The sequence below is a fragment of the Camarhynchus parvulus genome, chromosome 2, assembly GCF_901933205.1.
Source record: "Camarhynchus parvulus chromosome 2, STF_HiC, whole genome shotgun sequence".
Lineage (NCBI taxonomy): Eukaryota > Metazoa > Chordata > Aves > Passeriformes > Thraupidae > Camarhynchus > Camarhynchus parvulus.
In genome coordinates, this window is record NC_044572.1 from 39,171,782 (window position 1) to 39,184,901 (window position 13,120).

A 13,120-nucleotide genomic window follows, 5' to 3' on the forward strand; every position below is an offset into this window, starting at 1 on the left:
TTTTGGTAGGGGTTTTATCTGAAGTACCTCAATAAAGGCACTTTGATCAAAGTGTTTAAATAAAAGCCTAATTGCCAGATAAGAAAATAGAATGAAGCAGGTGGTAAATAGTGACTTTATTTTAACTAAATAATAGATAGAAAAGTTGATTTTTTAATATGATTCACCACTTTTACTTTTTGGCCATTGGCAACCTTCAAGCTCTAGTTATAAACTTCATTGAGGCCTGTCATTCCACATCACTTGCTCATTCTGTTTTTTATTTTTCACAAAGCCAGAGAAGGTGACACATCCAAGCAAGCAGGGCATAGTGAGCACCATAGGAGCCTGCAGCTGGGAGGAGCTGAGGCTTTTCCAAAGCCAGGAACAGATACAGCAGAGCTAATAGTCCTAACTTTCCTGTGTGACATTTACACAAACTTTATGTGACTATTTTATGTGCTGCTTAAAAAGAAAATGGGATAATTACCATGGCACAGTAATGCGTAGTGTGCGCACCGCCTGTGAAATGCTGTATCCATTAAAGCAGCATCACCTGCACATAATCGGAATTGCAGTGCTGCTCTCTATCTTTATTTAAGCTGAACATCAGTACTGGAGCAGTTTTAATAGCACATATTCCCCCCCACAACAAGCCAGTTGTCCTAGTTATGAGTGTTTTGTTTTGTCGTGCCTTGAGATGCAGAGTGAGCACTGCTGCCCCTCCTGCTGCACTGAGCACCCAGTGGCTGCTGTGTGAGCTCTGCTGAGCAGGGCCATGAGCCTCAGCAGTGTGCCCTCATGATCCTGCTGCTCTGCCATGCCCTGGACATGTTCCCAGAGCCACAGCACGTGGGAGGAGCAGCATGGGGCTCCCAGGTTGGGTGGCCAGGCTTCCCTGCCAGCTGGACCCCTTCACTGCCTGCCTGCCCTTCAGCACCAGCTATGGAGAGTCTTAAGCATTATTAGACCCTGCCAAGGTCTCTGCTCAATTGGTTCCTGTGGCTGTGGATGCTTAAGCCCCTCTTAAACAGGCTGACAAGGGAAGTGGTGCCAGGAGCTCAGTAAACTCCAATGGGTCTGGGCCAAAGAATTGTTTTATGTACAAACAAACACTAACTCTGGAAGGGAGAAAACATCAAGCTTCCTAAGGCAGCTTGAGGTGCCAAATGAGGGTCATGGAATTTATATCTTGTCTGGTGCCAAAAGTTTTAGGGATAAATATTACTAAAATTCAGTCAATAACCCTTGTAAAAGTGAGTGCTTCTGTCTGCTGGTACGCTGGCCCAGCAGCAGCCAAGCATCCCCAGCCTTGCTGAGATCTGGCAAGACAAATACGGAAAGAATCCAGAGTCCAGTCTATCTTAAATCCAATGGATAAAAACCAGAGAAGTCCTTGAATGCTAATCCTTAATGATGTAATTTTTGTTTTCTGTTGCAAGCCCTGTGCGTTAATGCCAGGCAGGAATTGGTGTGTGCAGAACAAGCTGTGCTGACGGGGTTTGGCAGTGCCACGAGGCATCATTGCTTCAGAGTCACCTGCCCGGATTTCTCCTCTCAAGGAACTGCCCCAGCCAGCTTGAGGCAGCTAGTGTCTAACAACAGGATTTCTTACAAAATAGGCCCAGCTTTCCCTGCCTAATCTGTTTAAAATGAGTAACAGTTCTGTGGTAGCAGCAATGTTATAAATGCAACTTTCTGGCTGACTTTGGTTTTGTGCCTCTGGTAGGGTTTTTGTTTTGCACTTTATAACCAGCTCATAAGAATCCCTAATGCTTTAATATATAAATATTCCTTAAAACAAAAGGCCCTTTAATAATGAGAGAAAACCGTATTTATGGCTGCAAGTGGCATTTAAGAGCAGAGTGACAACTAAAATACTTGGCTTGGTTGCAAAATCTAAACAACATTGAGGACATTGGGAGTTCAGTTTAAAATGGAGAAAGATATCGTGATTTCTTATTTTGAAGTGCTGATGTTTCCCATATGTTCTTCAGTGAATATGAGCTTGAAATCAGCTTTACTTTGACACTGGAAATTTGCCCAAGAACAGTTTAGCAACAATCAGCAATATCCATGGCGTTTCACAGATCCTGATGAAGGACAGAAATTAAAAAAAAAAAAGAAAAAAAAAAGTAAAACGCCATTTCAAATGATCTGTCTTGGAGTTTAATAACAGCGTGTTGTGGGATAATGTCAAAGGAATGCAGAGGAAACCTGAGAGCTGATTGCTGCAGTCAAGTTAAGTGCACTGCTGAAAACACACACTTGATCTTCAGCTGTGCTAGTGCCCAGCGGAGCTGCTGCAGGCTCCCCCAGTTGATGGCTGGGGCAGCACTTGGGATCCAAAGGCCTGAAGGCTGCCCTCAACAAAAACCTGTCCTACTTGCTGCCTAAGCCTGAAGTAGCTCAATCCTACCCGACTTTATGTTTTAATTATAAATTTTGTAGGGCCCCTGCAGGTCTCTTTCTGTGCATGCCCACAGGGGCTGGCTTGAGACTGAGTAACCTCACCTAAATTTGTTCCCAATGAGGATTCAGCCTGGAAGTTCTTCCCCTGTTTTAGCCCTGGGGGTCTCTTTGCTGAGCGCTCCTGTCCTGCACCCCCAAACACAGTGGGGCTTGTGGCACTGGGAAACAAGGACAGGGAGCCAGAGCCTGGTGTGTGGTGGCAGGTGTGTGTTCAGCCTCTGGGCTGTTGGGAAGATCGCTCCAGGGCAGCCCAGTCCCTCTGGGCAGGGATCTCTGTGGCAGCTGGTGACAGACCTGCCCTCTGAGGGAGGATCTGGGGGATCCATATTTGCCAGCCCTGCTTGGGCAGCTGCTGGAGAAGCTGCAGGCAGCCTGGGGAATACTCCACAGTACTGCCCAATCAAGCTCCCAATCCTGCTCTGCTAATTTGTTGGGAAGGGAGTCCTGAGGCTATGGAGGGAGGAACTCTCCTTGCTAAAGCTTACCAATTGAAATAGCACTGGAGTCAAAGGGGCTGCCTTCCTGCCTGGCTGAGCTAAGGGAAAAGCAGTACCAGGTAAGAAGTACAGAGCCTTGTTCCTCCCAAAGTTGGATACCTGATCTTCTTCAGCCATGCACCCTTACTGGAAGGCAGCTACTGTCTGTGCAGGTCTCAGGTGGGAAGAGCTGCACTCCAGTTCCTCCTGCATGCCATTAGAGAAGTGAACCGAGCCACTCTTGGGTGCCACAGTAAATATGCAGCTTTGGAATCTTTGTTTGCTGGAACACCAGGTATTCTCCGTGTTTCTTCTGCTTTCTGTATACAATCTTTTAATGATTTAAAAGAGCAACTCAATGTGAACTTCAGGGGAGAACATGGCCAGTGGTTACTGGCAGTTCTGGATATGGTAAAGATGCTGCCTCTTACTTACAGGGTGCTGTGCTTCATAATGTTAATTTTTTCTAATGATCCTAAACAATACATTGGCTACTACATAAAACCTAGCAACCAGCAGCCTTTTAAGATGGCATATATTATGGCAAATTTGTTGTCACTGAGGAATTAATGTGCTATGTGCTTGTATTTATTTGGTCATTGATTTAAGTAATTTCAAAAACATACTGTAATTTGGGGGTAAGGCAACAATGTCAAACATTCCTGTCCAACCATACAAAGTTTCACTGCTTCAAGGTATACCCAGAATGTGAGATAAGATTATTGCTGAGACAGAAAATACTTGAAGATCTCCCTGCAGAAATACACCCTATTAAGTATCTTACCAAGGAACTGAGGAAGAGAAATAAAAGCTTCTCTTTAGGTGTCTTACAGATCATATTCTCCACATTCTCCTCTCTGTTTATTTGGAGCAGTGTTGCCAGGCAAAGATGAAAGTGGGAGACCCAAGCCCAGACTGGTCAGCTGCCATGTGCTGGGGCCTCTGACTCAGAGCCTCAGAAGCTGTAGGAGTAATTAAATTCTCCCAGTGCTCTCTTATATTCATGTAAATCTTTTTTGTTGTATCTTTAAAACCAAGTAGGATGGGAAATAAATACAGTCAAGCCCTGAAAAAACACAGCTGTAGTCCTAGCTCAGCTAATCAGCCTGACTTCGGCAGGCTTTCAGTTCAGTTTAGTTTCAGCACAAGCCTTCTCCCACCTTTGATTATTTTAAACATTAAGCACTGATATATATAACAGAAATATGTCAACGTGATGGACGCCTCTTTATTAGGTGCTTACGGCCGTGTTCATTAATTGCAGCTGTACAAATGATCCTGTGCCACCACAGAGGGTGGCACAAATGGTGGCACACATCCTGGGTGTGCTCTGGGAGGCGGAAGCGTTCGCGCACACGCTCCCTCGCTGGCCCTGCTGCCACCCCTGCTGCTGTGACAGCGCTCTGGACGCTGCCCTTACCCGGAGGCATTTGCTAACAAAATGTAGAGCATCCTCGGTGTTTTATTCATGTGTTTTGCATTCCTCCGTGCCCGGTTAGAGGTGTGAATCCCGTCCTCCCCTCGAAGGCTCTTTCATCCGAGGTCAGCACTGGGTGGCTGTCGGCACACAAGGGAACTTGCCAAAGCCAACAGTGCCTGGGCGTGCTCAGGAACGAGCAGCGCTGTCAGCGGCTTTGCGCCAGGCAGGCAGGGTCTGCCACCGCTGGGGCTCCGCAGGGGGAAGCGCCAGAGCCTGCAGGAAGGCTGGCAGCCAACAGGCTGGTGGGGAGGTTTGGTGTTACAGGACACAGAAGTAACAACCACTGCAAAAGAAGAAAAGCTGGGCCAACTCCTCAGACCACTGGCCAGGCTGCCAGGAATCGTGTGTGCTGCTGTTTGGAGGTGCAGAGTTTGATATTCCGCTGGGGGCGAACTCCAGGCTGACAAGGCGAGCAGTGCTCGCAGGAAACCCTACCTGCAGCTGCTGGGGAGATGGAGGGCTTTGTCCCCATAGCAGTGTTTGCCTGTCTGCTCTTGCAGAATAGGGGAAGGCAGCCCAAAATTCTGCCTCTTCAGCAGCTTACAGCTGTCCACGCTCACTCCCACAAGCTTCCATTCCCACAACATTGTCCTTGTCAAAGATAAAACCCAGGGAAGTGCTGCTGTGCAAAAGCAATCCCTAAAATCAGTGAGATATGCCTTTGTTCGAAGAGGTGAGATGCTCTCAGGATCAGATCATCAGTTCATCAGATCAGTCACACTTTATAGTTAGGTGCAGGTGGCAGACTAATGAAAGAACTGCTTTTGAGGATATCACTGTAGTGTTGGTGACCTGAGTGCTGAGAGTTGCTCCAAAGTTTTGATTATTTCATAACAAGGGGGAAATTTCTATCCTTAGGTTTGTGTTACAAGGAATACACATGGTCAGTAGAGTATATTTGTGTTGTACCTGAGAGTTTTTGTGCAGCTGGAACTGCACAAACTGGAGTTTGTTTTCAGATTGTTCTGACGTGGCCAAGTACTGAAAGCTCCACTTGGAGTGTGTCATTCACCACACTGAGAAAATGCAACAAACCTCTCATGGATTAAATTCTTCAGATTCCATTTTTCTGGTTTTTTCCACAGATCCTTAGAATTTGCACAAGATACACACCAGAACAAGACACCATGACCTTTTCAGATGGCCTTACCCTAAACAGAACTCAGATGCACAACGCCGGATTTGGCCCGCTGACTGATCTCGTGTTCACATTTGCCAACCAGCTCCTGCCTTTGGAAATGGATGATACAGAAACAGGTCTCCTTAGTGCCATCTGCCTCATCTGTGGAGGTATTGTACTGCATGAACTCTAATGCATTTCGAAAGGACACACGTGATCATGTCTTCATTTATGTTCTACTTGTTTTTCTTTCCTTTACTTAAACATATTATGTATATATTTGTAACAATATTATACATATTATATAAGCCACTTAATGCTAAAGGTTTGTTTTCCACTGGTGATAGTTACTGATTTTATTATTGGTAATTTGAAAAAAAAAGTACTGAAATCACTCTGTCAAGCAACCAGTCCTATTGTTTCCCTGACAAAGGGCATTGAGATACCTCAAAGAATGGTTGGAGTTGGGAGGGACCTCTGGAGATGGGGTCCTGCTGTGTTTTTGCTAAGCAGTGTATGGGTACCTGCATGAGTGAGCTTTCTTACAGCAAGATGCCCAATTACACAGCTTTTACTCATAAATATAATTGTGTGCATCTGCATTGGTTTCAGTCACGTGGAAGCCATTGGTGATAACCTTCTTTAGCAAAAAAATGTGTTATACTTCCAAACTGGGGCTGAAGGGAACTCAAAAGTGTGATTGTCAAAATCATAGGCTTAAAATACAAAAAGTGAATTCTCAGATAATTTCCAAAATACTCTGTAAATTTCTGTGGTTTAATTACTTGATCTCTCTCCTCCTTGACAAAATCTGGATTAGCAGCAGAAGCACATCTTGTTTAGCTGGGCCATGTTGTTGAAACACAAACTGGGTGCTACAAGTGAGTGTTTGAAACACAAGAGTCAATCTTTGTTGGCAGTGGCCCTTTAGTACAAAATCATTCCGATTTTATGTGTCTCTAACCCTAACCCATTAAAAGCATTGATGGGCTCCTAGATGTCAGTGATATGTGACTCGTGTGTCCCGGTGCAGAGGGTGGCACATCTCTTGTCATTCAAGCCAGCACTGCCATCTGCTGATTCCTGATGGTAACTCACTTTTCTGTAGTAGTAGTAACAAAAAATAGCTGTAACCTCTATGAGTACCTGGGTTGCCTATCACTGACATATATAAAATCAATTCCAAAATATTGTTTGCAGCAAGGTGTTTTCCCCTTGAAGAGGGAGGTACAAGAGCAAACTGGTAATTCTTGACCCCCCACATGACAAGCCTTTCCAGTCACCATGGAAGAAAATGAATCCACGTTTCAGAAAGTTGTGGTTTATCCTCTTCCTATGGAATGCTCACTACAGAGTATGCATTGTTTAGTGGAGAACAACATTCATGGAGTTCTAATTGAGAACGTGGAGGAGATTCTGTGATTTGGAGTTTATTTAAAAAAATAAATATTTAAAATCACATGAGTGATATGATACTTTTCTACAGATCGCCAGGACCTTGAAGAACCAATGAAAGTGGATAAGCTTCAGGAACCCTTGCTTGAAGCACTGAAAATTTATATCCGAAAGAGACGACCCAACAAGCCTCATATGTTCCCAAAGATCTTAATGAAAATCACGGATCTTCGTAGCATCAGTGCAAAAGGTACAGTTTCTCCCAATAACTCAGCAGGAATGGCAGTGTTATCTTTCACAGGAACTGGCCTAGACCCCTGGGTTGTTATTTTCTAAACACATATAAGAAAGGTCCTTGTGACCTGATTCTTCCCAGCTTCTTTACATAATTCCTGCCTTGAGATTGGTTTTGCTTTAAACATGCATGATGCTCCATTCTCCATGCAACTGACAGTGAAAAAGATGTTGTAGGTGCAAGTAGTAGCAAATCATTAGCATGAAGTCTTTGTTAGTTGTTTTAGGACAAGATAAAACCTTTGTTAATGTTTACAAAGATCAACAGGGGTTCAGATCAACATGTGCTTTGTATCACCAATGGCTTTTAAAAAAGTCTGGTTACAGACTGCAGAAAACCCTTGTGCAACCAAAATTCCTCTGAACTGTGGTCTGATGTATTTGAGATTTAGGACTGATTCGATCCAGCATTTTGGAGATTCAGCCCCTCTAATCCAAACTAACCATACCTAAACACAGATCAGTTTTATCATTTTATGCAGTCTTGTAAGTGCTGGATTGATCCTGTTCAATTCATAGTCTAAGCACTGTCACACATTCTCTGAAGCACAGGTGTAGCTGAATGCTTTCATTTGATCAGAACAGGTTCCCTGATGTACCAGTCTGAAAAAAAGAGAGTCTAAAGTGCAACAATTCTTATTCTTATGGTACCTGATGCAGTTTCACCTTCTTACTCTGCTTACTCAGCAACAGATTTGCTACCCCTGATAGATGAGCAGGCACACGAGCTTGTATGTACAGGTACCTGTATAGGTTGGATCTGTGCTTTTGGGAAGATTACTGATTTCATTTGACATGGTTTGAGGAAAGACTCAGGGGGAAAAACCCCCAGCAGTTAATTCACTCAACTGAACATGTTTGTTCTAAATTTAAACCTTAACTGCTCTACTTCAAACAATATAAATCCAAGTTAAAAGATTAAGTTGTAGCTATCTTTATAAAAAGAAGTGAGCAATTTAATTGGATTGATTAGAACCAAAATAAGTAACTTGGAAGGGAAACACCAGAGATAGAAGCACAAGTATCCTAAAAAGGAACCACTTTACCAGGTTATCTAAAGCTTGCAGTTTACCCTCAAGTAAAACATCCAAATGAATCTACAAAATAAACTTAGAGTACTATTGAGCTATAAAAGCATTTAGGGGAGCCCTTTTATTCCATTGTTCATACTTTTCCACTTCCCTCCTTCTTTACCAGAGCCTTCCCGCTCCTCAAGAACACAACTCCTTATATTCCATTCACAAGAAAGGCTTCTTTTCATTCTGACATAAGTATTTAACTCTAATTATATCATTAATGTTTCATAGTAGAACTAAATCATACCAAGGGATGGTGATGTCCTGGAGGGCTGGGGATGTCTTGAGTTTCGTTTTAAACGATGTACGTTAGACGATAATGACTTGGGGTGGTACCTGATCCCTGAAAGCAGACACCAAAGAAAGCATTAATCTGAAACACTGAGAGTGTCTGCTTTGGCATTAGAGGTATTGCAACCAAAGGGTGAAGTGTTTGTGGGACTGAAGCAAGACAATTCTGAGTTCTCATCTTCTGAGTTCTTTTATCCCCTGATTAAGTTGAAGTTTGATAAACCTGAAAAATTTCTCTGGCTCTGCACTGAATGACCACACAAACACTTCACTGCACCTGACGTAACAGTGGAAAGCAGGTGTTTAACATGGCCAAATTGAGTTCATCAGCACAGCTCTGACAATAGCTGGTTTTTGCAGAACCTCTCAGCATCATTCTGCATTAATATCTTTCCCATTACAGTTATTTAAGAGACTCTTAAGTCCATATCCACTTGGAAAGTCAGTCATTGCCTTTGTAGATTATTTTTTTGATGCTCCTCATGTAAGGCATAAACACTTAAATGCTCCCTTCCAGCCTGGAGTGTGAAGCGCTCTCTCCAGCATGTCCACTGCAGCAGCATGGAGAAGCAGAGTATTTATTTCCAAAGCATCACTCTTTTGGAATGGTTTTTCAACAAAATATTTTCTTTGTATTTTTTTTGGTTCTTCTTGTTGTTTATAAAACACAGGTTCCTTTTCCATTGGACTCCAATTTTAAGATGATCAGGAATCCTGAGCAACAGGAATGCTGAGGTTTATGGCTATAAATTGCTTGATGCAGAATTCCCTCAGTGCTGCCTGCCCAGGGTCCAGCAGGGCCTTGGCTGCTGTGTCCCTGCCTGCTGACCACACACTGAGACTTTGTGCTGGGCTTTTTCTCCTCCCTAAACAAGTTGTTGTGGCTCCCAGTCTGAGGTGTCAGGACTGGTGCAGTAATTTTGTTTAATCCTGCACGCCCTCACCTGCAGAGCCCCCTCTGCCTGGTCCTTGTGACAAGCCCAGCTCCAAGAGCCTGAGCCAAGGCAGAGCTGAGCACTACTCAAGGCTCCTGCACACTCTGGGGGTTCATTAGCACAAGACAGGATGCCTGAAGAACACAGAAGGCAGCTTCCCCCCAAAAATACCTTTTTGCCTGAATGTGTTCTTTTATAAAGTAATTGTTTGTTAATTTCTGCATCTTATTTCACAGTTTTCTCTGTGGGAAGGAAACATTTTTGACTTAGATCACTGCAGTTTTCTTGCAGGATTCACCTCACCTATTTAACATAGACAGAATTTTTGTCATTCTTTGCAGAACCAGTACAGTATAAAGACTAAATGTTATTCCAGTTTAAAAAGACATCAACATGATCACAGCCTAATTTAATTTGTCAGTATAATTTAATGCCATTTTAGGTCCTTCTTTAAAAATAGGCACCCCATCCAATTTACCTGTATTGACATATCAGTTGCTATGTGATAGATTTGAATTAATTTGTTAAGGAGTACTCACCTAGCTCCCTCTTGAACTGCATGAAGCAGATCACTCACACACCTTTGTGTGCAAGAAGTATAGAAGGAGACACCAAATCTATTAACAAAATACACCCTGAAATTACTCCTGTAATGTTAACAGAAAGGAAATTGTATGAATCGTGCTCATGGGAAGGATTTTGTGTTTTCTTTTTAAAGGTGCAGAACGTGTCATTACATTGAAAATGGAAATTCCTGGATCCATGCCACCTCTTATTCAGGAAATGTTGGAGAACTCTGAAGGACATGAACCACTGACACCAACCTCAAATGGAAATACTGCAGAACACAGTCCCAGTATCTCACCTAGTTCAGTGGATAACAGCAGTGTCAGTCAATCCCCTATGGTGGAATAAGACATTTTCCAGCTACTTCAGACATTCCTAATACCTTATGTACAGGGATGAAAAGCAAGAAAACATTTTTACTGCTGCTTAGTTTCTGGACTTAATATATATCTATATATGTATATATATATAGATAAACTCAACAAGGACCAAGAAATTTTCATATGTATCGATATATACTCCTTGCTGTTTAAACTCTTAAAACTAGAAAATGCAAACTTTTGAAACTCTAAATCAGCCATTTCATGCAAAAAAAATAGTTAAGCTTCTGTTTTCTTCTCTGAACACTCAATATTGCATGGTGACAAGACAGATCTCAGTCTTCAAATTCTGGTTGCATTTCTGATGACTTTGTACATACAAATGTATGGCTGTACTCTCCATACTGGATGTTTGGTGCTTTCCTTTTGTCTCTCATACCTAAAATGATCAAGACACCAACCACAGGACATGGACTACTGTACACATCCAGAGAAGGAAGTTGAAAGGACCGTCTGATTTAGTTGAAATATGAAAACTTGTCCTTGCTGCCCTCAGTTTGCATCTCCTTCCTTGTAAAAAGTATACAAAACATCACTGCCCCAGCAGAAGAGGTATCAGTATCAGCATTAACTGCCAGATCAGTTATTCAGATGTCATTTGTTCCACTGTTAATGTCACTTTAAAGTTTAAAGAAGTGGTTTCTTAGCTGGCTGGTGACCTAGCTCCACAATTACCTGCTCCATTTCGACAGCAATGCTATAGCCTCCAAGGCAGAAACACTTTTCAGTGTTACCATGTTTTTGTTTACTTGTTCACAAGCCATTAGGGAAACTTCATGGGATGATAACCAGCAGACTCACAGCTTTTGAATCGCTGAGTCCAGGGTATTTCCTTAAGAATCAACTGCCAGGAATCAGCTGGGCTTTCCAGCCTTCCAGGTGCTAAGGAAGTACAGCTAGGACTCCCAGAAACACAAGGAGAGAATCTGCCTTCTTGGCCTTGTTAAATCACCATGAAGCAGAGTGAAAACTGTGGTAGAATGGTTAACAGATTTAAAGTGTCAGTTTCTTAGGTTTCATTTAAAGCACTAGTGGATTTTTTTTTTATATATTCTAGCAAGTCTGTGATGTACTTTCACTGGCTCTGTTTGTACATTGAGATTGTTTAACAATGCTTTCTATGTTCATATACTGTTTACCTTTTTCCATGGAGTCTCCTGGCAAAGAATAAAATATATTTATTTTAAAATTGTGTAGAAGTAGTCCCTCTAGCCCAAATTTTACACACACACACATACACGGTAGTTTTCCATTTTTTAATGTTTAAACTTCATTTCAAAAAGCAGGTTTGCTGTTTGCAACCATGACAATTAAAATGTGCTTTAGCACAGCTGTCTAGAACATCTCTACAAGCCAGTCAGACAAATACATGACATTTCAATGAGTAAAAAAGAGCATAAAACTGTAGGTGTAAGAACAAAATGTTAAAATGCCTACACACAATAATAAAAACCATCAATTACATTATCACATAAAATAAGTCAAATGTACAAAAGTTTGCAACAGAGGGGACAAAAGGACAACACAAGATACTTGTTGGAAAACATTTTTGTGCTCTTTGGGCACTTAATTAAACATATCAAAATCATCATCTTCATCAGACTCTGCAAAATATTTCACTTCTTTTCTAGCCCGGCCTGTCCGTGGCTTTGGGGCAGTTTCGGATGCAAAGCCTGACTGGAAGATTTCCACATCAGAATCCTGGTCAAAAGTGGCCTTCTTGGATTTCTTTAGAAAAGAAAAGACAAATCAGTTATGATGCTTTGTCCATTTTCCATTTTAATACTCAGAATTGAAAAAAACCTTTCAAGCATCCAATTGCTAATGACACCTCAGCCCCCAACACCATATTAGCAACTTATAAGAACTTAACTTTTATATAAAGGAATTTGTGAGGTTCTTTTTACAAAGAGAAGAGAGCAGAGATGGAACTGACCTTGCTTGGTGTGGACTTGGGTGTTTTCTTTCCAGGGTTGTATTCACCTTCATTTTCTGAACCAGATGCTTTCCTTTTCTTTGCCCCTCTTCCTTTTCCTAGGTCAGAGATTATGAGTTAACTTTGTTGCTTTTTAAAAAAAATAAATACCAGACTTCATCAAACTGAAAAACCTCCTAGTGAAGTTACTTTAGTATGTCCACATGTTAAGCTTGAACCCAGTTTACTACTCAAGCTTCTTCACAACACCAGCATAGTACAGGTATTTTTTTATTTTCTCAGTTTTAAATCTTTCCCACGTGTTCCACAGTCACATTCACCCTGACAGCTCAAGCAGTCAGTTCAAGGCAGGGACAAAATCCATGAGATCAGGTAACTTCTACACTGAAGTAGAACTACAAGTCCTTGGTCACCTTCTGCACTGATTACACAGCATTAATTCCCCATTAATATTTAGTAAATTTACTTTTAACCTCAACCATCAACACTGGCACATCCTTTACAGACTCCTCCAATTACACTGCTTGCTGTGCTGTGTTGTGAGGACTCAGAGAACTGGGATACCAAAAAATGGGCTTAAAAACCCAGAAAGTGCTACTTACTACAATTGCTACCAGACTTTTACTGGCTTGGAAGGAGTTGAGCTCAAAGAAAATGAGCAGTATCCAGTAGAATTGAAGATTGTGTGTGGGGTGCAGCTATTAAATGTACTCCCAACA

General features: G+C 42.1%; 2 protein-coding genes across 12 annotated transcripts in view; one reads left to right on the plus strand and one right to left on the minus strand.

Moving 5' to 3' along the window:
• RARB (retinoic acid receptor beta) overlaps positions 1–10,681 on the plus strand; it is a 318,469-nt gene extending 307,788 nt beyond the window's left edge. For all 8 annotated transcript variants that reach the window (XM_030943210.1, XM_030943212.1, XM_030943211.1 and 5 more), the window contains 3 exons: positions 5,493–5,697; positions 7,014–7,172; positions 10,237–10,681. In XM_030943210.1, the coding sequence (XP_030799070.1) occupies positions 5,493–5,697; positions 7,014–7,172; positions 10,237–10,433 (561 nt within the window). In that variant the 3' untranslated portion in view covers positions 10,434–10,681. The remainder of the gene's footprint in view (positions 1–5,492; positions 5,698–7,013; positions 7,173–10,236) is intronic.
• Positions 10,682–11,705: 1,024 nt separating this feature from the next.
• Positions 11,706–13,120, minus strand: part of TOP2B (DNA topoisomerase II beta) — a 61,792-nt gene continuing 60,377 nt past the window's right edge. For 3 of the 4 annotated variants that reach the window (XM_030943209.1, XM_030943208.1, XM_030943205.1), the window contains 2 exons: positions 12,402–12,499; positions 11,708–12,193 (listed from right to left, as the gene is read on the minus strand). In XM_030943209.1, the coding sequence (XP_030799069.1) occupies positions 12,032–12,193; positions 12,402–12,499 (260 nt within the window). In that variant the 3' untranslated portion in view covers positions 11,708–12,031. Of the gene's footprint in view, positions 12,194–12,401; positions 12,500–13,120 lie in introns of all 4 variants that reach the window. The other variant, XM_030943207.1, reaches the window with a different exon arrangement.